The sequence below is a fragment of the Amblyraja radiata genome, chromosome 18 (assembly GCF_010909765.2).
Source record: "Amblyraja radiata isolate CabotCenter1 chromosome 18, sAmbRad1.1.pri, whole genome shotgun sequence".
Classification (NCBI taxonomy): Eukaryota; Metazoa; Chordata; class Chondrichthyes; order Rajiformes; family Rajidae; genus Amblyraja; species Amblyraja radiata.
This window is the reverse complement of record NC_045973.1, coordinates 26,162,711-26,188,204: the sequence shown is the minus strand read 5'-3', so window position 1 is coordinate 26,188,204 and position 25,494 is coordinate 26,162,711. Positions and strand designations below refer to the sequence as shown.

The 25,494-nt window shown below is 44.3% G+C and overlaps 2 protein-coding genes across 3 annotated transcripts in view; one reads left to right on the top strand and one right to left on the bottom strand.

Annotated features, from left to right (window-relative positions):
* Positions 1-21,693, bottom strand: part of lsm3 (LSM3 homolog, U6 small nuclear RNA and mRNA degradation associated) — a 27,491-nt gene extending 5,798 nt beyond the window's left edge. The window contains exons 1-2 of the mRNA XM_033036953.1: positions 21,565-21,693; positions 6,121-6,231 (exon numbers count right to left, since the gene is read on the bottom strand). Of these exons, the coding sequence (XP_032892844.1) occupies positions 6,121-6,231; positions 21,565-21,627 (174 nt within the window). The 5' untranslated portion in view covers positions 21,628-21,693. The remainder of the gene's footprint in view (positions 1-6,120; positions 6,232-21,564) is intronic.
* xpc (XPC complex subunit, DNA damage recognition and repair factor) overlaps positions 21,622-25,494 on the top strand; it is a 23,036-nt gene continuing 19,163 nt past the window's right edge. Inside the window, exon 1 of one of the 2 annotated variants that reach the window (XM_033036941.1) lies at positions 21,622-22,156. In XM_033036941.1, coding sequence (XP_032892832.1) covers positions 22,024-22,156 — 133 coding nt within the window. In that variant the 5' untranslated portion in view covers positions 21,622-22,023. The remainder of the gene's footprint in view (positions 22,157-25,494) is intronic. The other variant, XR_004414658.1, reaches the window with a different exon arrangement.

The window sequence follows — 25,494 nt, the reverse complement described above, 5'->3', positions numbered from 1 at the left end:
AAGCTTTCAACAAAATCAGCCCACACAGGAAATGGCAGTAAAACTAGATCTGCTCCTGGCCTCCAACGCACAGAGTTTTTTTCCAATAGTCATAAATTTGGAAACCTGATCCATTGTGCAAGTCACGTGGGAATCCAGGGTTTAAAAACATCCGAACATGAAACTAGTGGCTTTGCTCATAACATACAGGAAGATTGTTTAGTCCAATAAATCAGGACCACTGCTTTATATAAACAAATCTACTTCTGAATATGGTACAGGGGGCAGAGGTTTTAAACAAATGATCTGACTGCTACTTCCACCCAATGCTGCAGCAGAACATTGCTGATCTTGATCAAGGTGACTCTTTTGAAGGACTTAATTCAGCTGCCCGACACGTTGTAAATCACCATGGACTAATGCATTCTATTTTTAAAAACTCCAATCATTCATTTTAGCGAATAACCAAATTATGGAATTGCTTTCAGCAGGTACTTGGAGTTAAGGATGACTTGTTTCCATGACAGCTCCGAGTGTTGAATCATCCTATGGAGCATCTGCATGCAGTGCCACAGTGAAGTGGGTGGACAGGCCAGTGGGTGATCTAGATTATCGTGATCCCTTCTCCGTTTGTGTTTGGCCTCCATCCGCTTCCAGAGAGACTCAGAGTTTTTACACCCGTCCTAGACGTTTGGGTGTAGAATTCCCAGGAATAATGGTGTTAACATTTTGAGGAAGTTTGGAGGATACCCCTGAAGCACATGTACTGACTGACCCACCTGGGAACTGCTTGCCATGGTGGGCTGTTTGCTTCAGGAGTCTGGTGGCTGGCCTGCAGTCAATACGGCTCACCCTTGAGATACAGCGGAACGTAGTGAGAACCTTGATGTTGAGATATCTACATCCTGAGAATGGATTTGGAGGCAGAAAAAGGAACTGCAGATGCTGATTTACACAAAAGCACACAAAGTGCTGGCGTAACTCCGCAGGTCTGGCAGCATCCCTGGAGAACATGGATATGTGACGTCTCGGGTAGGACTCTTTTTCAGTCTGGGAGTAACTCACCCGTTCACACTAGTTCTATGTTATCTCACTTCCTACACACTATGGGCAATTTACAGGGGCCAATTAACCTACAAACCCGCACGTCTTTGGGATATGAGAGGAAGTCTAACGCAAGTAAGGATATCATTGTTCGGTCTGGGATAAATGACAATAAAACACTCTTCGACTCTCTTGAAATCCACATGAGAGGAAGTCTAACGCAAGTAAGGATATCATTGTTCGGTCTGGGATAAATGACAATAAAACACTCTTCGACTCTCTTGAAATCCACACGGGGAGAATGTGCAAACTCCATTCAGTTTTGTGGTTGTGCAGGGAGGGCAGGTCTTATCCTCATCTATAGTCCGGTGAAGGAAACATGATGCCTCCAAGTATGTGCATAAACAAGAAGGGCGCAAGGGGGAGACCATATGATCCATCAGCTCTGTGCCAACTCCCGGATAGATCCCTTTAATTTGCTTCCCTCACCCTGCTCACAGTTGTGCAATTTTAACCAAGTCCCGAGTGACGATGACTAACCAGCCTGCTTCAATCAGCTCACAGAATAAACCACTATGTAGAAAATATTCCCTCGTCTTGCATCCGATTGTCTAACTATTTTTACAACTTGCTTCGGTTGCAGTCTGTGGGTGTGGGCAAGGCAATGCAGGACCAGTAATCTCTGCCGTAGATGAAGACAAGGAACTGCAGATGCTGCAATCCTGAGGGAAACACAAAGTGCTGGAGGAATTCAGCAGGTCAGGCAGCATCTGTGGAGGGAATGGACAGACAATGTTTCTGGCCAGCACCTGTTCAAACCTTCTCTGCTGCATTCAGTGCTCCCGATGTGGCTGTGACTGCTTTGCTGAATACTGCACACCATCTGCCAAGGGCATTGGATCTCCCGGTTACTAACCATTTTAACTCTTCCCATTGCCACGGTCATCCTTTTTCTCCAGAGATGTTGCCTGACCCACTGAGTTACTCCAGCACTTTGTGTCTATCTGTAGTATAAACCAGCACCTGCAGTTCTTTGTTTTGCCACAGCAACCTTTCTGTCCAGGGCCATTTCCATTGCCAGAGTGAGGTCACAAATATACTGGAAGAAAAGCACCTCATATTCTGCCCGAGTAGTTTACAAGCCAAGGGTATGAACATTGAATTCTCCAATTTTAAGTGATACCAGGCACTACACCCTCTCTATTTCCTATGTCTCCAACCCAGTACGCACCCAATTGTCCCAATATCCCTGTTTACTTTTCCTTCCTTCATACATGTTGCCCATATCCCCTCTTTCCCATCCCTCATCCCCTCCACACATATCCTTCCCTCCAGCTCTACATTTCGCTCCTCCCTTTATCCCACACCCTTTTTGTCTCCTTTTCACGAGCAGCCTTTGTCACTTTCTTCAGCCATCTGTCAAGGTAACATCTCAGATCGAAACCCGTCTAACCAGTCTGGAAATGTGTCTCAACCCAAAATATCACCAGAATTGAATTGAATACTTTATTGTCACGTGACAAGTCACGGTGAAATTCTTTGCTTGCATAACCAAGGTATGCAAATAATCGCTCATAATGGGCTCTTACAAAGTACCCTCATGCCTGCCCCCCCCACCTTTTTCTCCCCCCTCCCCCTCCTCACAGTGGTCCCCCCACGCCGGGTCCATGTCCATGTTCTCCAGAGATGCTGCCTGACCCAATGAGTTACTCTAGTACTGTGCACTTTTCTGCAAGTTGCTCTTCTCTTGGACCATGTGTTGTTGTCCTCTGTGCACTAAAGCTTAACACACCAGGCTGCACACAGTGATGCTATTCATACTCAGCGATAATCCTGGAGATTAGTTGGGACGTTTGTCACACAAAAAAATCCAGGTTTCAGGTTTCAATTTCCTGGGTACTATTAAATTGCCTTTCCCACGGCACAGACAGATCAAGGTTTTGCTTCAGGCACTGTCCCAATGGCACTGTTAATCTGCGTTGACACAAGCCTCGCAGGAACATTTTTAGGCTTAATAGAAAGAAAAGCATCAATTATACACATTCTGGATGTCCATACCCTGGCAAAGACGGCATTACTGTCCAACGGAGACACACTAGACAGCAAATGCCTGAATGTGGCACAGCACATCACTGGCAACTGTCTTCCGGCCATTCAGGATATTTTCCACAGGCGGTGCCTGCGGAAGGCACACAGCATCATCAAGGACCACAGCCACCCAGCACGCAGACTGTTCTCCTTGTTACCGTCAGGCAGAAGATATAGGAGGTACACAAAATTACTGGGGAAACTCAGCGGGTGCAGCAGCATCTATGGAGCGAAGGAAATAGGCGACGTTTCGGGCCGAAACCCTTCTTCAGATACTTTGCAGAAGATATAGGAGCATGGCTGCACGTACCACCAGACGTAAGAACAGTTTTTATCATCATGCCATCAGGCTTCTGAACTCATAAATACATCATATATGTTGATTATTTTATTTATTATTGTCTTTTATCTACCAATGTCACTTATCTTATCTTTTTTTTTTAACCTTAATTTTATCCGTGTAATATCATTGTCTTGTCAAAAACATTTCATTGTACCGTTGACCCTGTGTTAACCTACATATGACAAATAAAAACTGAACTGAACTGTGTGCAATAAAAAAAAAAAAGGGCTGGAGGAACTCAGTGAGGCAAACAGCATCTGTGGAGGGAAAAGGGCTGTTTCAGTTCCTCCAGCAACATATTTCTTTGTTCCACGTTATCCTCCTATTTGCGCGAGGTTTGCAAGTCCACTTTAGAGTGCACTTAAGTGTCAATGTAACTGGCAAGTGATTGCAATCGCATATAGGCCAGGTTGGATTCAGTTCTGCTGCAAGGTTATCCATCAGTAATATTAGGTAGACAAAAATGCTGGAGAAACTCAGCGGGTGAGGCAGCATCTATGGAACGAAGGAAATAGGCGACGTTTCGGGTCGAGATCCTTCTTCAGACTGAAGGGTTTCGGCCCGAAACGTCGCCTATTTCCTTCGCTCCATAGATGCTGCTGCACCCGCTGAGTTTCCCCAGCAATTTTGTGTACCTTCCTTTGCTCCATAGATGCTGCCTCACCCGCTGAGCTTCTCCAGCATTTTTGTCTACCTTCGATTGTCCAGCATCTGCAGTTCCTTCTTAGACATCAGTAATATTAGTACAGTATTGCTCTCTCCACAGATACTGATCTGTTGGACATCTCCCAACCACCTTCTGGTTTCAGTTCTCAGCAAGAACTCCGACTGGTTTCACATGTCCCTTTCTCAGTGTTCTCTGTCTCCAACCCTGTAGCTGCCCGTAATTAATCTAATAACCTCACTGCTCTGCAAACTGAGCAAACCTGGCCTCACTCTTTGACCTTTTCATATCCTTTCTGCAACCAAAAACACATGTTATTCCTCTTTCCCAGTTCTGAAGGGTCTTTGATCTGAGATATTTCTGTAGATGACCTGCTGTGTTTTTCCAGCATGTTATGTTTTTATTAATGATTACATGTTTGTGTTCCTGGAAGACACTAACAACTTAATGGGCCTTTTATGATGTACTATGCAGATACCCAAACCTACATTCACTGGATTATGAGTTCAGATATTAACCACCAAAGTATGGTGCAAACCCACACTAGCGCAAGTTGGAACACAATACAAATTTTAAGGTGAGAGAGAAAAGGATTTAACAGGGGCAAAGTTTTCATCCAGAGGGCGGTGGGTTTATGGATTAAGCTGCTCGATGAAGTGGCTGAGGCAGGTACAATAACAATATTTAAAGGACACTTGGTACACGGATAGGAAAGGTTTAGAGCGCTATGGGCCAAAAGTGGGTAGGTAGGACTAGCTTAGATGCGACACCTTGGTAGGCATGAACGATTTAGGCCAAAGGGCCTGTTTCCATGCTGTATGGTTCTTTCAGCTTATGCAGTGGATAAATGAGAATGCTGGAAACACTCAGCAGGTCAAGTCGCATCTGTGGAGAAATAAACATGGTTACTTTTTACAGGTGCAAGATCCTGTCACCTGACCTGCCAGCATATTCTGTTTTTTTTGTGTTTACGTCATCTTTATCAACCAAAGTCTTCACTGCAACCTGCAGGTGTATCCTGTTTTCAGAATGAGACCAAAACTATACTCAATACTACAAGCGTGGCATCACCAAGCACTGGACAACTGCAGTAAGACATCTTTGCTCCTGTACTGAAATCCTCATATTAAATGTCAACACTCCACTGGCTTTCCTACTCACTTGCTCCACATGCATGCTATTTATGAGCGATCTAATTACAAGCAGTCCCAGGTCCCCTTGACAGCAATCCTTCCCAATCTCTCACCATTTAGAAATGACTCAGCTTTTCTGTTTTGTCTCACAAACTGGTGATCACATTTTCTCCACAATACAATGCCATGTTTTCAGATTCCCTTAAAGCTTCTTCACATCCCCTTTTCAATCACATCTAGTTTAATATCAGCAACAACTTGCAAAGATTTAGTTTAGATTTAGAAATTACAGCGTGGAAACAAGCCCTTTGGCCATCAAGTCCTCCCCAATCAACGATCACCCCATACACTAGTTCTATCCTACACACTAGGGACAATTTACGATTTTTACCTAAGCCAATTAACCTACAAACCTGCATGTCTTTGGAGCGTGGGAAGAAACCGGAACACCCGGAGAAAACCCACGCGGTCTTAGGAAAAACGTACAAACTCCGCACAGACAACGCCCGTAGTCAGAGTCGACCCGGATCTCCGGAGCTGTAAGGCAGCCACTCTATCGCTGCACCACTGTGTGACCATAGACGACAAGAATCTGAGTAAGGATCCCGACCAGAAACGTCACCTCTCCATTTCCCTTTACAGATGCTGCCTGTCCCGCTGTATTCCTCCAGCACTTTGATTTTTGCTCAGGATTCCAGCATCCTTGTGCCTCCGTCAGATGTATTGATTCCTCAGCCAAATTATCGATATGGAACAAGAATAACTGTGGGCCAAGTAGTAATCCCTGCAGTATGCCAATCACTACAGACTGACAACCTGTAAAGAACCAAATTGTTCTCAACATTAAAAGAGTTCAACTGGCTACCCACGTGTAGTCTGCCGCGAAGCTCTCGATCGTTCCTCATCTTCACGTAAATCCGCTCATCCAGACTAAGCCTGATCAAGTCGAGAGGCTCCTCAACGGTGTTGGTAGTTTGGGGCTAAGGTGGAAAGAGCAGAAACCAGAACCTTATCACAAGGCAAGCATAGGATCTGACATCTTTAGCTACAGAGAAGTCACAGAGTTTTCATTAAAACATTTATGGAAAAATAGATTAGGAATATGAGAATATATTGAAATAACAACCTATATTTACACAATGCTTATAAATCTTTCCAGGCCACTTTACAGGAGTGATGTTAAGATAGAATTTGGATTTTATAGGGATGTATAAAATCATGAGGGGCATAGATAGGGTGAATGCATCGCCTTTTACGCAGGGAAATTAAAAAAAAGAGGACATAGCAAACGTGAGAGGGGAAAGATTTATTTTGAACCTGAGGGGCAACTTTTTCACTCAGACTGCGGTTGGTATATTGAACGAGCTGCCAGAGGAGGTACTTGAGGCTGGCACTGTAACAGCATTAAAAAGACATTTGGACAGGTACATGGACAGGAAAGTTTTGAGAGGGATATAGGCTAAATGCGGGCAAATGGGACTAGTATAGATGGGGCATCTAGGTGATAATCGACAAGTTGGGCTGAAAGGCCTGTTTCCATGCTGTATGACACTATGACAAACATTCCAGAGACCAATTTAAAGATGCACATGCATAGAAATGATTTGGGACATGTGTATGGTGTCAGCAGCTGAAGATACAATGACATGAAGGAAATCAAGGATACACGAGAAGCCAGAACTGGAAGAGCACAAATTTCCCAGATTGATGTGGGCCTGGAACAAGCACAAGAACGTTGAAAGATGAGCGCACAATACGAGAATATTTTAAACAAAAGCTTGGTGAACGCCAATGCAAGTCAACAAACACAGGGTGATTTATGACCGTAGTAGAGTAGGGTTCAAGTCACAAAGCTCTGGATGAACTATAACATGACATGCAAGAAGGTTGCCAGATGAGAATGGTGGGCAATAACAACGTAGATCAAGGTCTTCGGGCAGGAGGTGGAAATTATCTGGTGGTCTTGAGAAGATATGCAGTTGGAAACATGATGCTCATGGTGGGGAGAGAATAGGGGGCAACTGATGTGGAACACCAGGACACCAGCGCACAGAGTCTGGTTCAGCTTGAGTTTGGAACTCTGAGGAAAATCAGGCCATTTAGCCACTTAATGCACCCACCATAACGTCCTATAAAACCTTAGGTACTATAATCCAAGTCAAGGTACTGGAGGTAAATTCAGTGGGGCAAGATCGCACATGTGCCATCCCTCCTGCCCTTTCTATTATAATTCCTTGCTGACTTGAATATCAATTGAGAGTTTCTTCACATTTCCCTACAAATAACCTACTATTTTGGTCTTTATATTGCACACAGGTTATTCAAGGAATTTCTGGATATTAGAACTTTGCTCTTTATAGATACAATCTGGCTCTGTATCAAAGTAAATTATTTTTATTAGGCGCTGGAGTGGCGGCACCATTAATGGACTTAACAAATTCACTGTAGAGAGACTAAGTATGTTGAATGGATGCCATCTTTATCAAACCTAGAATACTTACTATGATTATACAAGGAACTGCAGATGCTGGTTTACAAAAACAGACACAAAGCACTAGAGTAAAAGCAGGTCAGGCAGCATTTCTGGATGACATGGAAAGGCCACATTTCAGCTCGGGGCCTTTCTTCAGACTGATGTTTAAATCCTGACTCACTGAGTTACTCCAGCAATTAGTGTATTTTCTAGATTTTTACTAAATGTTTTCAATATCTCCTTTTCCAAAACTATATTAGGTACTATAATCCCAGTCAAGCTTATCATATAATGATTGTCATCCAATAAATGCTCAACAACCATTGCATAGAACCATTGCTCATTATTCAGTACCAAATCTCGGAACTAGTTCCCTTGTTCTAGTTTTCAGACATGTTTATCCCAATCTCAATGAAAGTAGTTTTACCACCAATCTTTTCTTGATAAGGCTTAACCCCCCCCCCCCCCCCCCGCCGCCCTTTCTTAGCTTTAGAAAGGGTGGGGAGAAGGTTTACCGGAATGATCCATGAATTATGTGGTATTAGCTAAAGGGCGAGGTTGCACAGGCTGGGATTGTTTTCACTGGAACGCCTGAGGTTGCGGGAAGACCTGACAGAAATGAGAGGCATAGATTAGGATAGCCAGTCAGAGCCTTTTGTTCAGAATGGAAATATTAAAACTAGAGGGCACAGCTCCGAGGTGAGAGGGCGAAGTTTAAGGTGGATGTGGTGGGAATGTTTAAAAAAATTTTTATTACATAGCGTTGGTGGGTGCCTGGGATGCGCTGCTAGGGGTGGGGGTGATGGCATTTATGATGGTGGAATTTAAGCAATCTTAGATAGATACACGGATACACACGGAACGGCAGGATTCGGATTATGTATAGGCAGATAAAAGATGGACTGGGCGTCATGTTCACACAAACATTGTGTGCTCAAGGTCCTGTTCCTGTACTGTTCAATGTTTGTCCATGCCGACCAAGATGTCCCATCTAAGCTAGTCCCATTTGACATTTGGCCATATCCCTCCAAACCCCTCCTATCTATGTACCTGTCCAAATGTCTTTTAAATGTTGTTATTGTTCCTGCGTCAACTACCTCTGATGGTGACTCATCCTAATGGGGGAGCGGGGAACAGCCTCACCCAAAACTTCCATCGAACGGACAGATAATCGACATTTTTACAAAATAGCTACACCACGGTCAAGGAAACAATGATATGGCTTCCCTTCCTACTGACACTGTAAGGCTACAGCTTCCAGGTTGCTGACATTCATTCCCAGTTGTTTGATTCCTAGCGATGAACTGCCATATAAATGAAGTCAATAGGTAGTAAATGTGGGAATTCTGAGCAAAATACAAACAGATGGGGGGGGGTGGAAATGCAACGTTTCAGGATGGAACCCTTCTTCAGACCGTGGTTCCAAAAACTGTTGTATCTGGAGCAGAGCAGGCTGAGGGGTAATCTTATAGAGGTCTATAAAATCATTAGGCAAATATATAGGGTGAATGCACAGAGTATTTGACCAAGTGTGAGAGAATCGAGAGCTAGAGGATGCAGGTTTAAGGTGAGGGGGGCAGGATTCAATAGGGACCTTCCCCCCCGCAGGGCGGTGGGTGTATGGAAAGAGCTGCCAAAAAGGTAGTCGAGGCAGGTACTATAACAACATTTTTTAAAACACTTGGACGTGGTGGGGGGGGGGGGGGGGGGGGGGGGGGGCGGAGGAGGTGGATACATGGAAGGGATATGGGCCAAAGGGAAGCAAATGGATACGCTTAAATGGGCCAAAGGACTTGTTTCCGTGCTGTATGACTCTCTCTGTGTAACCTGCTGTTACATTATGAGTCTGCAGCACCATCTCGTGAGCACATTTAAAAACTAGAACCGGCATGCAATATGCAGCACCTATCTGAATATTTACTACATTGCATTGCAAAATCCCATTTACAGATTACCTCAAGTCATTTCAATTGATGTGGTGTCATGACACACAAACTGGTCAATACCATTACAGCCCAGGAAGTGCTATATTTAGAAATGACCTCTCTACCTGATCAATCTAATTATTAGTAACTGGATCCACTGCAAACACAAAGGGAATTAATACTCTGCGGGATCTGTCACACAACACAGCTTCTGGTAATAGAACAGGCACCATCTGCAATGTTTAATAATTGAAAGTCACCTGCACTACTTTCGAGAAGTGATTGGCATGCAGCCCTGAAGGAGGGTGACGCAAGAGAGATTTGGTCATCTTACATGCTCCAGATACACTCTATTAAATCACGGTTTGGGCTAATGTCTGAGTCAGTGCCTTTCTCCCTATATTTATTTTAACTCTGCTTCCAAGAGCAGGATTAAAAAAAATTACAGCCTTTTCCAGAATAAAGTGAACACTCAGTCTTTTTCCAGGGACAGAGGATTCTAAAACTAAAGGGCATAGGGTTAAGATGAGATTGGAGAGATTTAATAGGGACTTCAGGGGCAACTGTTTTATGAGTAAAAGAGCTGTTCAGCATGGAACCAAGCCCTTCAGTGCACCGTGTCCATGCCAACCAATTTGGCAGATTAGTTAGTCTCATTGGGCCCATTTCACTGAACCATTCTCATCCAAATATCTTTTAAAAATAATTGTATCCAAGTCTATGGCTTATTCTGGCAGCAGGTTCCAGATAGGAACTACCCTCTGAGGTCCTCTGGAATGAGTTGCCAGGTGAAGTCATAGAATTGGATGCAATTGGGACTTTTAAAAGACAAATGGGCAGATATATGGATGGGCAAGGTTTAGAGGGATATGGGCCAAACGCAGGCGAATGAAACTAGTCCAGTATGCCAAGGTGGGCTGAATGGCCTGCTTCCGTGCTGTATAGCTCTATGATTCTGTTCATTGAACCAGAGGTCCTAATTTGTTTCCTCATCTTTTTTAAACGATATGATGAGAGAAAGAAAGTTGCAAGGGTCACTGGCACACCATCCTTGATCCCCACTGACATGCCACAAAGCTGCTCTGCATATGTAATCTAGGGAGATTTGATGTAGTGTTTGCCTAGAAAGCCTGGAATTAACAATTTGTATTTGTACAACTTAACACAGGAAAACATCCGATGCACTTCACAAGAGTAGAGCATACAATATTCAACACTGGGAAGCAAAAAAAGATATTTGTCTAGATGACCAAGTTTGTCAAAGAGATAGCTCTTTATTGCACCTTGAGTGAATTGAACAGGAGGTAAAGTCTGAGAGGGAATTCCAGAATGTAGTGCCTGTAATCAAAGGTGCTGCTTTCAAAGTTAGGGTGATTAAAGTCAGAAAAACAGACAAAAACAAAAAAACAAAAAAGACAGAAAACAGAAAAGTGAAAGAACACAGCAGCCTTTTAAAATACATTTGATTTCTGACATACTGGCTGATTATGAATCACAGAACATTACTCATCACCACTGATTCAACCAAATTAGTCTTGGCAAAAAGTAGGAAAGCAAATTATCAAGAAACATAAAAGCAGATAAATAAGTATTATTTTAGGCAAAATGTAAAAATGTAGCACAATTAATGTGGGTAATGAGGAAGAAAAAGCTGCGACATTAAACAAGCATTTATATGTGTGGAAGATGTAAAACAGTAAAACATGTTAAAATATAATCTATTTGAAACAGTTCCCGATGTATCTTAATGATTTTATATATCGTTGTTGCAACATGTGGTGTTTTATTGATTTTGTTTTTTGTTGTGCGGGTAAAATTGTTCAGGTAAATATAGCACACATTAACTCTATATTAAAATAGTCCACGGTCAAAAAGCAAAACATGATTTACGTTGTCGGAAATAATGTCACCGGCAATGAATATGCCATGTTTAAAACTTGCAGAACGTGCAAGTCAGGGCACTAACTGACTACAAGGCTGCATGAAGCAGACAGATCACCAGGGACAGAACTGGTACGGTAAAGCTACCAAGGTGCTAATAAAGTACAGTGCCTGAAACAAGTTGGGAACAGAACACTGATTAAGAAACAGAACAAGCAAGGGATTGCAACAAAGGGCAAGTGACATGTGTCACACAATTAAATGTATTTTTGGAAGGACAGGGGTAAGATGGTTCAGAAAACTGATTGGATGGGATGCAATTTACTGAATTCCATTGCAATTATAACCATTATTCCCTGGTTGTCACTACAAGTTGGTTAAAATAAGTTTGGTAAGTTAGGTAGGTTAAACTAAGTTAGGTTTTCTCTGGAGCATCGGAGGCTGAAGAGAGACCTGATAGAAGTATATAAAATGATGAGGGGTATAGATAGGGTAGACAGGCAGAACCTTTCTCCCAGGATGGAAATGTTACAGACTAGAGGGAAGAGCTTTAAGGTGGGAGGGGCAAAATTTAAAAAAGATGGGTGGTGGTGGTGGAGGAGGCAGTTACGATGGTGGAGTCCAAGCGACTTTTGGACAGGCATTTGGGTATGGAGGAATAAGGATCACGTACAAGCAGGGGAGATTAGTTTAGCATGACATCATATTCAACACAAATATTGAGCCACAGGGGCAGGTCCCATGATGCACTGTTGTTTTAAATATGAACGGACAATTTACAACATTTTCACCATATACCTGAAAGCCTGGGGAAGCCAAGAGTCTCATGACAGATAATTATTAACTATAGACTAATATAAGTTATCAGGAAACTGCTAAAAGACATTCAGAATATCCTACCATGAATAGGAAGTCAACATGGTTTTTGAAAGGAGCCAAGTGTTTATGTACCAACACCAGAACAAAGAAATTCTTGCTTGCTGTAGCTTAACAGGCCCATAAATGTAATCACACACAGATAAAAAGCATTTATATACATATCACTAGGAAACAGCATCTGATATATCCAAGCTTTTCTTTTTGAGGATGTATACCAGCAGGGTAGATGTCGGCGAGACCAAGCACAGACTCGACAATCGCTTCACTGAACACCTTCGCTCAGTCCCCCACAGCCTACGCAATCTCCTGGTTACCAAACACCAACTCCCCTTCCCGTACTAACATTTCTGCCCTGGCCCTCCTCCATTGTCTGAGTGAGGCCAAATGGAAATTGGAGGAACAGCATCTCATATTTCGCTTGGGCAGCTTACAACCCATCAGTATGAATGTTGATTTCTCTAACTTCAAGTAACACCTGCACCCCCTATCTCCCCGTCCCTCCCCAACCAAGTTGCCGTACTAGTTTTACTGTCGTCCTATGCGAGTTCCTGTCTGCATACTCACTATAACCTATCCCATAGCCAACAATGGCCTATTTTGCACCCCACATTTCCTTATCGTTGCTTTCTGCATATCTTCCATTCATTTCTCCTAAGTACCGTTTATATCTCTCATTCCCCTTTCCCCTGACTCTCAGTCCAAAAAGGATCTCGACTTAAAAACGTCACCTATTCCTTTTCTCCAGAGGCCTGACCCACTGTTACTCCAGCTTTTTGTATCTGTCCGGTTTAAACCAGCATCTGCAGTTCTTCCTAACACTGGTTGAAAGGCTATCAAGATTTTCCAAAAGGCATTTGATAAAGATCGCACAAAAGGTTGCCAAGTAAAATAAAGACTCACGGGATTAGCATTAAAATATTTAAGTGGTTAGATGACTAGCTAGAAACCAACATGGAAATAAACTGTTGTATTTTTCATGTTGGCAAGTTGGTACGTGCCAGAAGGATCTAGTACCAGGCCAGTAGTTCGAGACAATTTACATGAATCACTGCCAAATTGAACAGGGAGTGTAACATGTCTCGATTTACCTCCAATATAAAGCTGAGAGGGAAAGCATGCTTTGAGGAAGATGTAAAGGAATATAGATTAGGCAAGGAGATGGCAGACAAGAAATGGGAGGTTATTACTTTTGGTGGAAATAAAAAAAAATAAAAGAAGCATCTTGTGCTGGTTCATGAAAGTAGAAATGTAACATAATCAGTCGGGAAATTGAATATAGAAGATAGAGCTGGAGTAACTCAGCGGGACAGGCAGCATCTCTGGAGTGAAGGAATGGGTGACGTTTTGGGTCAAGACCCTTCTTCAGATTCTATTGAATATAGAAGTTGGAATGTTACAGTTGTACAGTTCATTGGTGAGGCTGCATTTGGAATACTGCATTCAGTTTTAATCACCCTGTTGTAGGAAAGATGCCTCTGAGCTTGAAAGAGTGTAGAGAAGGATACAAGGTGTGTAAAAGGTGTATTAGAGGTGTATAAAATCACGAAGTGAATAGAGAAGATGAACGCAGAGTCTTTTTTTCCAGGGTAGGGGAATCAAGAACTAAGGACATAGGTTTAAGGTGAGAGGGGAAAGATTTAAAACAAACCCAATGGGCATCTTTTCACACATAGGGTGGTGGGGAAATAGAACGAGCTGCCAGAGGAAATAGTTGACGTAGGTACTGTAACAACATTTAAAAGACACTTGGACAGGAACATGGAAAGGTAAGGTTTAGAGGATTATGGGCCAAACATGACTAGATTAGATGGGCATCTTGGTCAGCATAGATAAATTGGGACAAAGGGCCCGTTTCTGTGCTGCAAGACTCAACATGAGATGGTAACAAACAGAAAGCAAATGGCATGTTAGCTTATTTACAAGGGTGTTGCAGTGCAGTTGCAAGACCATGTTGCTAGCCACGTTGTACGGTTAGACCAGACCTGGACTACCCCACAGTTTGGGCGTCCTTATGAGGCAATGTCCGATGAGGCAATGAAAGTTTTTAATTAAGCGATCAATGACACACTGAGTAGCCAAGCATATGCACTGTGATTAATCGGAGTCGCTGCCTCAAAAAGGCAGCCAGCATCATCAGAGACCCACACCATCCTGGCCACACACTCATTTCACCCCTGCCATCAGGAAGAAGGTACAGGAGCCTGAAAACTGTAACGTCCAGGTTATGTATGCGTGCGTGCATGTGCGCGTGTATGTGTGTGTTTGTATTTGTGAGTGTGTGTATATAGATATTATATTGTTTACTGTGTACTATGTTTATATATTCTGTTGTGCTGCAAGTAAGAATTTCATTGTTCTATCTGGGACATATGACAATAAAACACTTGACTCTTGATCTCCAGGGATTTATTTATATTTTTTCAACAATAACTAACTCTGATCAGTAAAGGGAGCGCCATCTTTGAAGTGAGAAGGTGCAAAGCTTGGCAATGCAGCAAATAATGCCGAGCATAATGAGCTGTAGACTCATGGAGAATGCAAGTTAATGCAGAAAGTTGTTAAGTAATGTTCTTTGGGAGATGACATTGTAAAGCAGTATAATCCAAATGATAATGGTACTGAAGGACAGCAAGAGTAGAGGGACTGTGAACATGTTTATTCATATATCTTTGAAAGTGACAGGTTGTTAAATCCGTTAAGAAAGCTTGTGGGATATTTGATAATGTTCTTGTGAAGTACCAAGGGATATGTCTACATACAAGGGACGACAGATGGCACAATGGGCTAAGTGTTCGGCTGGCAACTGGAAGGTAGCCGGTTCGAATCCCGCTTGGAGTGCATACTGTCGTTGTGTCCTTGGGCAAGACACTTCACCCACCTTTGCCTGTGTGTGAATGTGTGTGAGTGATTGGTGGTGGTCGGAGGGGCCGTAGGCGCAGATTGGCAGCCACGCTTCCGTCAGTCTGCCCCAGGGCAGCTGTGGCTACAGAAGTAGCTTACCACCACCGAGTGTGACTGAGGAGTGAATGAATAATGCGATGTAAAGCGCCTTGAGTATTAGAAAGGCGCTATATAAATCCCATCCATTATTATTATTATTATTATACAAGGATCTATTCAAGTTCAAAAAACATGAAGTGCTGGAGTAACTCAGCGGGTTAAGCAGCATCTCAGGCAACATGGATAGGCGACATTTCGGGTCGTCTCTGAAAGTGTGATTGAAACAATTGCCATAGTAATTTAAAAAAAAACAAGCGGATATGTACTTGGCGAAAAACTTTGCGGAGTCACAATAGCAAGCTGAGAACTGTGAAGGAAAACACTCTGAACGAGGTAGCATTGGACATACTGGGACGTATGGCCTCTTTTGCTCCTTACATTCTACTTAGCTACAACTGATCCAGATTTATTAAGGATAGAATATACTTTAACTGTAGAATGTCACAGAACTATTCCAGATGGTGGCCACTGTCCAAGCTAATGACATTCTGCAGAGCAAGTAAAGACATAGAATGCTGGAGTAACTCAGAAAGGTTGGTATGGGAATGGAAAGGGAGATAAAATGGTCAACAACCTGGAGATCCACCAGGCTTTGGTCGACTGAGCGCAAGCGTTTGGCGAAACTGTCACCTTGTCTATGCTTTGTCATGCTGAGAAAAAGGAGGCCACATTGGGAGCATCAAATGCAGTGGGTGAGGTTGGAGAAGTGCATGTGAACCTCTGTCTCACCTGGAAGGATTGCAGGAGTCCCTGAATGGATGAGAGGGAGGATGTATGGGCATTACATCTCCCGTGGTTGCTGGGGAAAGTACATAGTGAGGGAATATTTTGTGTCGGAAGGGATGAGTGTGGCCCAGGACCTTTCTGTTCTCGGCCTCCTCCATTGCCAGAGTGAAGCGACAAGCAAATTGAAGGAACAGCACCTCATATTCTGCTTGGGTACCTTACTACCCAATGGTATAAAGATTTGAATTCTCCAATTTTAGGTAACTAACCAACAACAGCCCTCTCCCCTCCCACCTATATCCCCACATTTCACATATCTTCTCTCCTCATCTCACAACCTTCTGTCTTCTTCCCATCAAATTCCACCCTCTTCCTCACCTGTATCCACCCATCACTTACCAGACTTTGTCCTGCCCCCACCTCTCTTCCAAGCTTTCTTCCCCCCCTCCCTACCACAATCTGAAGAAGGGCCCCGACACAAAACATTGCCTCAGAGATGCTGTCTGACCGACTGAGTTACTCCAGCACTCTTGTATGTGTCTTCTTTTCCATTACACTTCACCCTTCTGTTTCCTTCCAGTATAATATACCAAGATATCCAATTTTCCTGTCTTTCTTTGTAAACCAGCATCTGTAGTTCCATGTGTTTACATTCGGCAGAGCAATACAGACTCTTTATACATACCTTTGCAGATTCCTTTCCCTCAACTCTCTTATTAATCCCCATTTGTAAATCATGATAAACTCAATTAGCTCCAGATCAATTGAGCTAATTGGCAGAGAATGAAGATTCTTGATTAGCAAAGGTGTCAAGATTTAGGGGAAGAAGGCAGGAGAATGGGGTAGAGTGGGAAAGATAGAACAGCCATGATTGAATGGCAGAGTAGATTTGATGGGCCAAATGGCCTAATTCTGCTCTTATGACTTACAAAGTTATTGCCTTACATGTGTTTCCTCACATCTCCCTTTGGCCTTCTTTTTAAATCTGTGCCCTGATCCTTGAACCATCCACAATGGGAACGCTTCCCTCTATAATTGAGAGCCTTGGTTACACCTTGTCTATTTCCCATACCTCTGCTCTCACCTGCTCTCCTCCAGGGACAGAGATTGTGGCCTTGGACCTCATTTTCCACCCACCCATCACATTCAAGAGATAATCCGTTGCAACATTTGATTAATTATTTCTATACTAATTATTTGCTATACTGGCATACCAATCCTTTGTAGTTCATACATCAGAACCCCACCTCCCCCAGATCTCGTTATACTACAGATTTGTAGTACTGCCACATGTATTTGCCTTTTCAATTTTCCTTCCAAATTGAATAACATTCTGTAGCGCTTCTTTGCCCTCTACATGAGCTGCACCCCAGGTTCGTAAACTTTAATTCCCTTATAGGTGTTAGTTAACCCTTAATTTAAGTATTTATGCACTCTCTTAATTTGGACAATAGGGCACCTTTAATTTAAATATTAAATGGTATACCTTACTGTAGAAACAGTTAAAATAAATCAACTGACAACTATGTTCCAATGAATTACCTTCACATTTATTCTATTAATTAAAATAAATGATATGTTGGTCAGGGAAATACAAAATAAAATATCAATAACCAAAAATATGGTGTTTTACTGGTGTTTCTCACACAGATATTCAAAAATAAAACAACACTCAATAAATCAATATTTTATAGTACCTTTAAGTATTAATTACTATGTGGGCCCACACACTCACTCACACAAGCCGGCAACATTAAAAACAAAACAAGAATAACCCCACGTTGCAGGCCTGGTCGAAGCTGGAGAGCGTCGCGGCCAAATACAGTGGAAGCCGACAAGTGCACTGTGCAGAAGCTCACAAGATGGCGGGGAGTTGGCTGACCAGAGAGGACCCCATGTGGCAGAAATCTTCCTTCTCCCTCGTTGTCTCCAGGGCTCAGCTAACCGCTGCTCTCACTGTCCTCGTAATCACAAAGGCCACACAGCGACAGTCTTAATCCACCCCTCCGAGCTGAAGGGGTAGCAGTTAGCCTAGGCTTCTTCTGTCTTCTTCTGGACTTCTTCTCTCTCTCTCTCTCCTGGACTTCGATTACCCACAATTCCCAGCTCCCGCCCCCAAACCAATCACCACAGGAAAAATGATCTAACTCATTAACAACAAATCAAATGCAGAACACATATTCAAAGCAAAACTTATATAAATCTCTTAATAAGAAAAACTAATATGAAGTTACACAGGGCTACAATTCAAAGATGCCATGTTATATTCCATTTGCCCACAATTAAGTTCTAAGTCATTGGAGCAGCAGTAGGCCATTATAGGCTGTGGGCCGAGCATCAAAAATGTGTCTAGAAATGGGATTTCGTGACCCAAGTCACCAAACTACATGAAATCTTCACATATTGTGTAATTTTTTAAATATAAATCACCCCTGAAACTCGATATGAAGAAGACTTGCACATATTTTATTAAATTGGAGAAAAAACGGAAAATATTCGGGTAATTTTTAGTCCAATCAAAGCACGTTTAACATTGAGTTGTCTGCCAGTTGGCCAATCACGCGCTTTGTTTCAGGCTAGCACGCAAAATGGCTAAGGGGGCTTCACAGATGCCTGTTTTACTGGAGATTCCGATTTGTTGTTCTGTGGAATAAACGTCGTGGAAAGTTGCAGCAGGTAATTGTATTTAGTGGGAAAAGCATTAAAAAGGCTGAAGAAAGTGCTGCGAAGTGGATTATAGTGCAAGAAAGCCTTGAAAGCAAAGTCCCTGCTGAGGTCCTGGAACACAAAGATTTAGACAGCCAGGGACCAACTCTAACTAAAAGGTAAGATCTAAAGTCTGAATTTATGAAAATCTATCTGTATGGAGTTTAATTAATTTAATTGCACCCTTCATTGCCAGAGTGAGCAACACCGGAAATTGGAGGAACAGCACCTCATATTCCGCCTGGGTTGCTTGCGTCCGGATGGCATGAACGTTGAATTCTCCCAGTTTTGCTAGCCCTTGCTGTCTCCTCCCCTTCCTTAACCCTCGAGCTGTCTCCTCCCATCCCCCCGCCCTCGGGCTCCTCCTCCTCCCTTTTTCCTTCCTTCTCCCCCCCACCCCCCATCAGTCTGAAGAAGGGTTTCGGCCCAAAACGTCGCCTATTTCCTTCGCTCCATAGATGCTGCTGCACCCGCTGAGTTTCTCCAGCATTTTTGTGTACCTACTATCTAAATGGTGTCAAGTTGGGAAAAGGGAAAGTACAACGGGATCTGGGGGGTCCTTGTTCATCAGTCTATGAAAGTAAGCATGCAGGTACAGCAGGCAGTGAAGAAAGCGAATGGCATATTGGCCTTTATAACAAGAGGAGTCGAGTATAGGAGCAAAGAGGTTCTTCTGCAGTTGTAGAGCCCTAGTGAGACCACACATGGAGTATTGTGTGCAGTTTTGGTCCCCTAATTTGAGGAAGAACATTCTTGCTATTGAGGGAATGCAGCGTAGGCTTACGAGGTTAATTCTCGGCATGGCGGGACTGTCATATGCTGAGAGATTGGAGTGGCTGGGCTTGTACACTATGGAGTTTAGAAGGATGAGAGGGTATCTTACTGAAACATATAAGATTGTTAAGTGTTTGGACATGCTAGAGGCAGGAAACATGTTCCCGATGTTGGGGGATTCCAGAACCAGGGACCACAGTTTAAGAACAAGGGGTAAACCATTTAGACGGAGAAGAGGAAACTTTTTCTCACAGAGTTGTGAGTCTGTGGAATTCTCTGCGGAGAATTCTCTGTGGAGGCCAGTTCTCTGGATACTTTCAAGAGAGCTAGATAGGGCTCTTAAAGATTGTGGAGTCAGGGGATATGGGGAGAAGGCAGGGACGGGGATGATCAGCCATGATCACATTGAATGGCGGTGCTGGCTCGAAGGGCCGAATGGCCTATTCCAGCACCTATTGTCTATTGCCATTTGGCCCATCAAGTCTACTCTGCCATTCAATAATGTCTGATCTGTCTTTTCCTCTCAGTCACATTCACCTGCCTGCTCCCCATAACCTTTGTTACACATATTAACCAAGAATCTATTTCTTCGAGGATGTAATAGGATAAAGATGTTTGCACGATTCCCTTTTCATAAAATCATGCGAACTTCTCCAATGTCGTACCACTTTCTAAATGTCCCATTATTTTCTTAATGAATTCCACTACTTTTCCAGTCATTGGGTTCCCTTGTGATTTTCCCATCTCTGAGATTTCTCCAGATCCTGAAGAATTTTAATAGATTACAAACCAGCCCTTCTCTCTCTGAAGCCATTTCCTTAAGATCATAGATCTTAACATCAGGTCACTGGGTTGTCAGCCTTTGACGACATTAGTTTGCCTGGTACCTCTTCCTCCCACTCCCACCTTGTCTCCTAACTCGCTCAACACCCATTCTCAGGCCTTCATCGCCCCATAGCTCCCCCCCCTCCCCCTTCCCTCCTTCTGTCCCGCTCCTCCCTCCCCTCCACCTCTCCTTCCCCATTCCCCCTCCCTCCCAAGCCTCCCTCATCTCTATCACACCTCTCACCCTCCCACACTCACTCCCTGCCTTAGCCCCTCCTGCTCACCTCACCCCCTCTTCACACTCACCCACTCCCTCCTTACTGGTCCTCCCTCCCCCTCCCCCTTCCCTAGTTTACCCCCCTCCCTATCTCAAGTTCAAGTGAGTTTATTGTCATGTGTCCCTGTATAGGACAATGAAATTCTTGCTTTACTTCAGCACACAGAACATAGTAGGCATTTACTACAAAACAGATAAGTGTGTCCATATACCATGATATAAATATATACACACATGAATAAATAAACTGGTAAAGTGCAAATAACAGAAAATGGTTATTAATAATCAAAGTTTTGTCCGAGCCAGGTTTAATAGCCTGATGGCTGTGGGGAAGTAGCTATTCCTGAACCTGGTTGTTGCAGTCTTCAGGCCACCTTCCTATCTTCCTGCCACCCCCTTCCCACTTGCCCTCACCCCCATCAGCTTCTCCATACTCCCCCCTCTTAGCCTCCCATACATCCCTTACTCTCCCCCCCCCCCACTCTTTTCCCTACTCACCCCTCTCCCTTACTCCTCCCCACCATCAAACTCAACCCTCACTTCTTCAGCCTCCCCACTCACCACTCTGGCCTCCCTCACTAACACACCCCCTCTATCCCCCCCCCCCCCCCACCACACTCTCATCACCCTCATCCCTCTCCACCCACTCCTCACCCTCCCCCATTGCTCCCATCATCCACCGTCCTTCCCTCACTCTCTTCCTCGCCCTCTCCCCTCTCCCCTCTCCCCTCTCTCCATCCCTCACACACACCTCTGCCCCTCCCTCCCTCCCTCACACACACCTCTGCCCCTCCCTCCCTCCCTCACACACACCTCTGCCCCTCCACCATGTGTCTCCCCCCCTCACCTGCTCCACCTCCTCCGCCATTCTCCGTCTCCCGGGGCAACTCGCGCGAGACTCTCCGCGCATGCGCAGTCTCGTCCCTCCGGGCGGGAGCCGCGACTTAAAGCTAAAGCCTCGCAAATTCCGGCCTCGCCTTCCCGCCCCGTCCCGGCCAGCCGCCCCTCCCCCCCCCCGGGGCCGGGTATCGGCGCGGTGCTCAACAACGAAGTTCTCCCCGTTAATTCGCAGCTTTTATTGACCATGCGGCTGAGGCCGCCCGTCCTCCCCGCAGAGCGCCCCCCAGAGGCCGGGAGGAGGACGCCGCGCTGCGCTGCGCTGCGCATGCCCGGAGGACCCTGCCCGCTGTTGCAGTTTACAACACAGAGGTGATATCCCTCAGTTTGCATAAGTCCTTGCGGAAGGTATTATAAGAAGCTGCGATCCGTACACTGCATCCTATCCGAATTTGCATGAGCCTCGGAGATGGCCAAGAGGAAAGAGTCAACTCAGTCTCCAGCCCAGAATCACAGAAAAAGAGTGAAAGGGGAGTGCAGAACTCAACGGGCCGAAGGGTGTTCAGCGAAGAGTGCAAAATCTGCAAATCGCCAGCATCCTGGTAACTAACCTAAAAGTTACTTTTCTTTCATTAACTTTGTAGTACACAGTTCAAAATGTCTAACATTCCATCGATCTATGTGCAGCTGGAAGTAAAGCCACTGCATCACCGGGAAGAACAGATGCCTGAACTATTGTACCATTTGAATCCTTCTTCATCCCCCGCCCCACTCTCTCTTTTCAGTGAGAAGAAGAAGGGACCAGATCTGAAACGTCACCCATCCTTTGTCTGCAGAGATGCTGCCTGACCTGCTGAGTTACTCCAGCTTTGTATCTATCTGTGGTATAAACCAGCATCTGCAGTTCTTTGTTTCTACTGCATTTCAGTAGTTCAGCATTATCTATTTACTGGTTGTAGATGGTTTCAAGAATCAGGAATGTTTAATCGTCATATGCACCCACAACAGAACAATGAAATTCGTACTTGCTGCAGCTTAACGGGCCAATTAAAGCGATAACACAAATAAAAAAATAATAATACAATAAATTAAAATGATCAGTAATGGTGTCAAAACTAACGGGGAGAGGTAGGAGAATGGGGTTGGGAGGGAAGGATAGATCAGCCATGAGTGAATGACAGAGAGACTCGATGGGCCGAATGGCCAAATTCTGCTCTTATGACACATGAACTTATACAAAAGTGCAAAAGCTAATGTAAAGATAAAAATACCAGGGTACAAAACATAGTGTTACAGCATTATGTTGTTGCAGTTACAGAGAAAAAGCAGCTAAAAAATGCAAGTTCCCAAAGAGGTCGGTTGGAAGATGGGGACTGTAATCTAGTTTTAGGGAGGACTGTCCAGTCAGTGTTTCCACTTTGAAGAAAATTTCCCGATATTCTGGTTGCCTTCGGGCAATTTTAGGGAAATTGAACAATTTCGGGAAATTTCCGATTCTGGCCCGCGAAGGGGTGTAAAGATAACGGGCCTGTCCCACTTAGGTGACTTTTCAGCGGACAGCCTGCGACCTTCACGCTCGAGGCATTCGCCTGAAAAACCGCAAACTGGAACGGTGACCGTCAGAGCGGAACACTCACACACACACGCACAAACACATCGCAAAGACGGGGGCCAGGGAAAGCGGGGGAGCGCTGTCTGAAATTCACACAGTGCAAAGCCAAGGTGATAAAGACACACACCGCGATGAACAGGAAGATTAAAGACGGCTTGCACAGTGTACGGTAAGTCCTTTAAAAGAGCTGGGGGGGGGGGGGGGTGGAAGGAGTGGAGACACATTTAAGAAGTCAGACAACTTTTAATAAGCCAGAGATACACAGCTGTATAGTTTAGCGGGCATTTAACATTACTGGTCAGTTTTCCTTGGTTATGAAAACTCGTGCTTATGTTTTTTTCCCCAATGAGCCAATAAAAATGCCTGGTCAACAAAAGAGATTAACTAAAACTACCTACGGCTACCTCGACTACCTTCGGCTACATGGCAACCCCACTACCACTGCACCTACGACTACAAAAGTATCGATTTTCTCCATGGCGACCAATTTTTGGTCTCAGAAAAATTTTCAACATGTTGAAAGATTTGCTGCGACCATACTGAGGCCGCGACTAGTTCCCAGAATGCGTGAACTCCTCTCGACCATGAAGGCGACTCACCAGAGACCACCAGCAAACGTGGCGATCATGAGGCGAGTGCAGAGTCTCCTGCACTCGACTAAAAAGTCACCTAAGTGGGATAGGCCCTTAATACACACAGCACTGCCAGTTTGGCGCTCAAAGGTTTAAACAGAGCGCTGTCAGTTTAACGCGTGGGAATTTAAACAAAGAGCTGTCGGCTGCAGTGCTATGGGTTCTAAATGTAACGCTACTGGCTGGAGTGCTATGGGCTTTACACATAGCGCTATGGCCACAGCGCTATGGGTCACAGACTGTTCGGAAAAATTCTCGTATAACAATGAGTCTTTGGAATTCTCTTTCTCAATGGAAGTTGAGCCTTTGATTATTTTTCAGGCAGTGGTAGAATTCTGGATAAACCTAGTGGTGAAAGGTTACCAGTGGGATTTCAGTTACATTGGGATTGGCCTTGATTTTACAGAAAGGTGGGTGGGCTCAAGGGCAGAGAGGGAGGGGTGGAGAGATGGAGAGGTTGGAGAGTGGAGGGAGAGAGGGACAAGGAGGGAGAGAGGGAGGGAGGGGAAAAAAAGTGAGGAAGAGAGAGGGAGGGAAAGGGGGAGGGAGGTGGAGAGAGAAAGAGGGGAGGGAGGGAGGGAGAGAGGGAGAGGGAGGGAGAGACGGAGAGGGAGAGAGAGCAGAGACTGAGACATGAGAGCAGGTTGAAAAAACGAAGATAACGAAAGCTGCCTTGCATAACACTGAACAAGTGAGAAACAGAAGCAGGCAGATACGGTGTAGTTACATAGATCTGTTTTGCCTTGTTCTTCTTTGTGTTTTTAACGTGTGCCCGCAAAAAAAAACCCAACAAATAGCACGCAGGAAGCATTTTGAAAATTTCAGGAAATACCATCAAATTCCTGGAAATTTGGGATTTGATTTCAGGAAAAACATTTTTGTGATGAAGGGTATGTCCTTGTTTAAATGTCACTGAAGGCTAATGTGCAGGTGCAGAAAATGGTTAAGAGGCAACGGGGTATGTGTATGCGATGGTTTGGTGACAGGAAGGAGGAGGAGGTATACCGAGTCATGGTGGCAAATACACCTGGAGTGTTGTGTACAGTTGTGGTCTCAGTAACATTTACAAAATTCTTAACCGTCTCAACAGCTGTGATGGTGACTGGTCTTGGACCAAAGCTAACAGTCGGAAAATAATGGTCTGCCATTCAGGACTGAGATGAGGAGACATATCTTCACTCGGAGGGTGGTGAATCTTTGGAATTCTCTACCTGTAGTCTGTGGAGTAAAGTTAGGAGTTGTGTGTTTAATTGCCATATGCACCATGACCAGCACATGTAAAATTCTGACGCTGCAGCGTTATAGACACATTATTTGGGCAGCACAGTGGTGCAGCGGTAGAGTTGCTGCCTTGCAGCGTCAGAGACCTGCGTTCGATCCTGACTAGGGGTGCTGTGTATATGGAGTTTGCACGTTCTCCCCATGACCGCGTGGGTCTTCTCCAGTGGGTCTACTGTTTTTTGTTAAATTGCTGTTTTTTTCCCCTTTTTCCTTCCGCCCGCAATATTTAATATGTAAAAGAATATGTGATTCTGTTCTATTCTGTTTGTAGTTTGTTTGTTTTTTGCACAAAGTCCGCGAGCATTGCCACTTTTTATTTCACTGCACATCTCGTATGTGTATGTGACGAATAAACTTGACTTGACAGATGCTGCAGTTTCCTCCCAGACTGCAAAGACGTAAGGGTTTGTAGGTT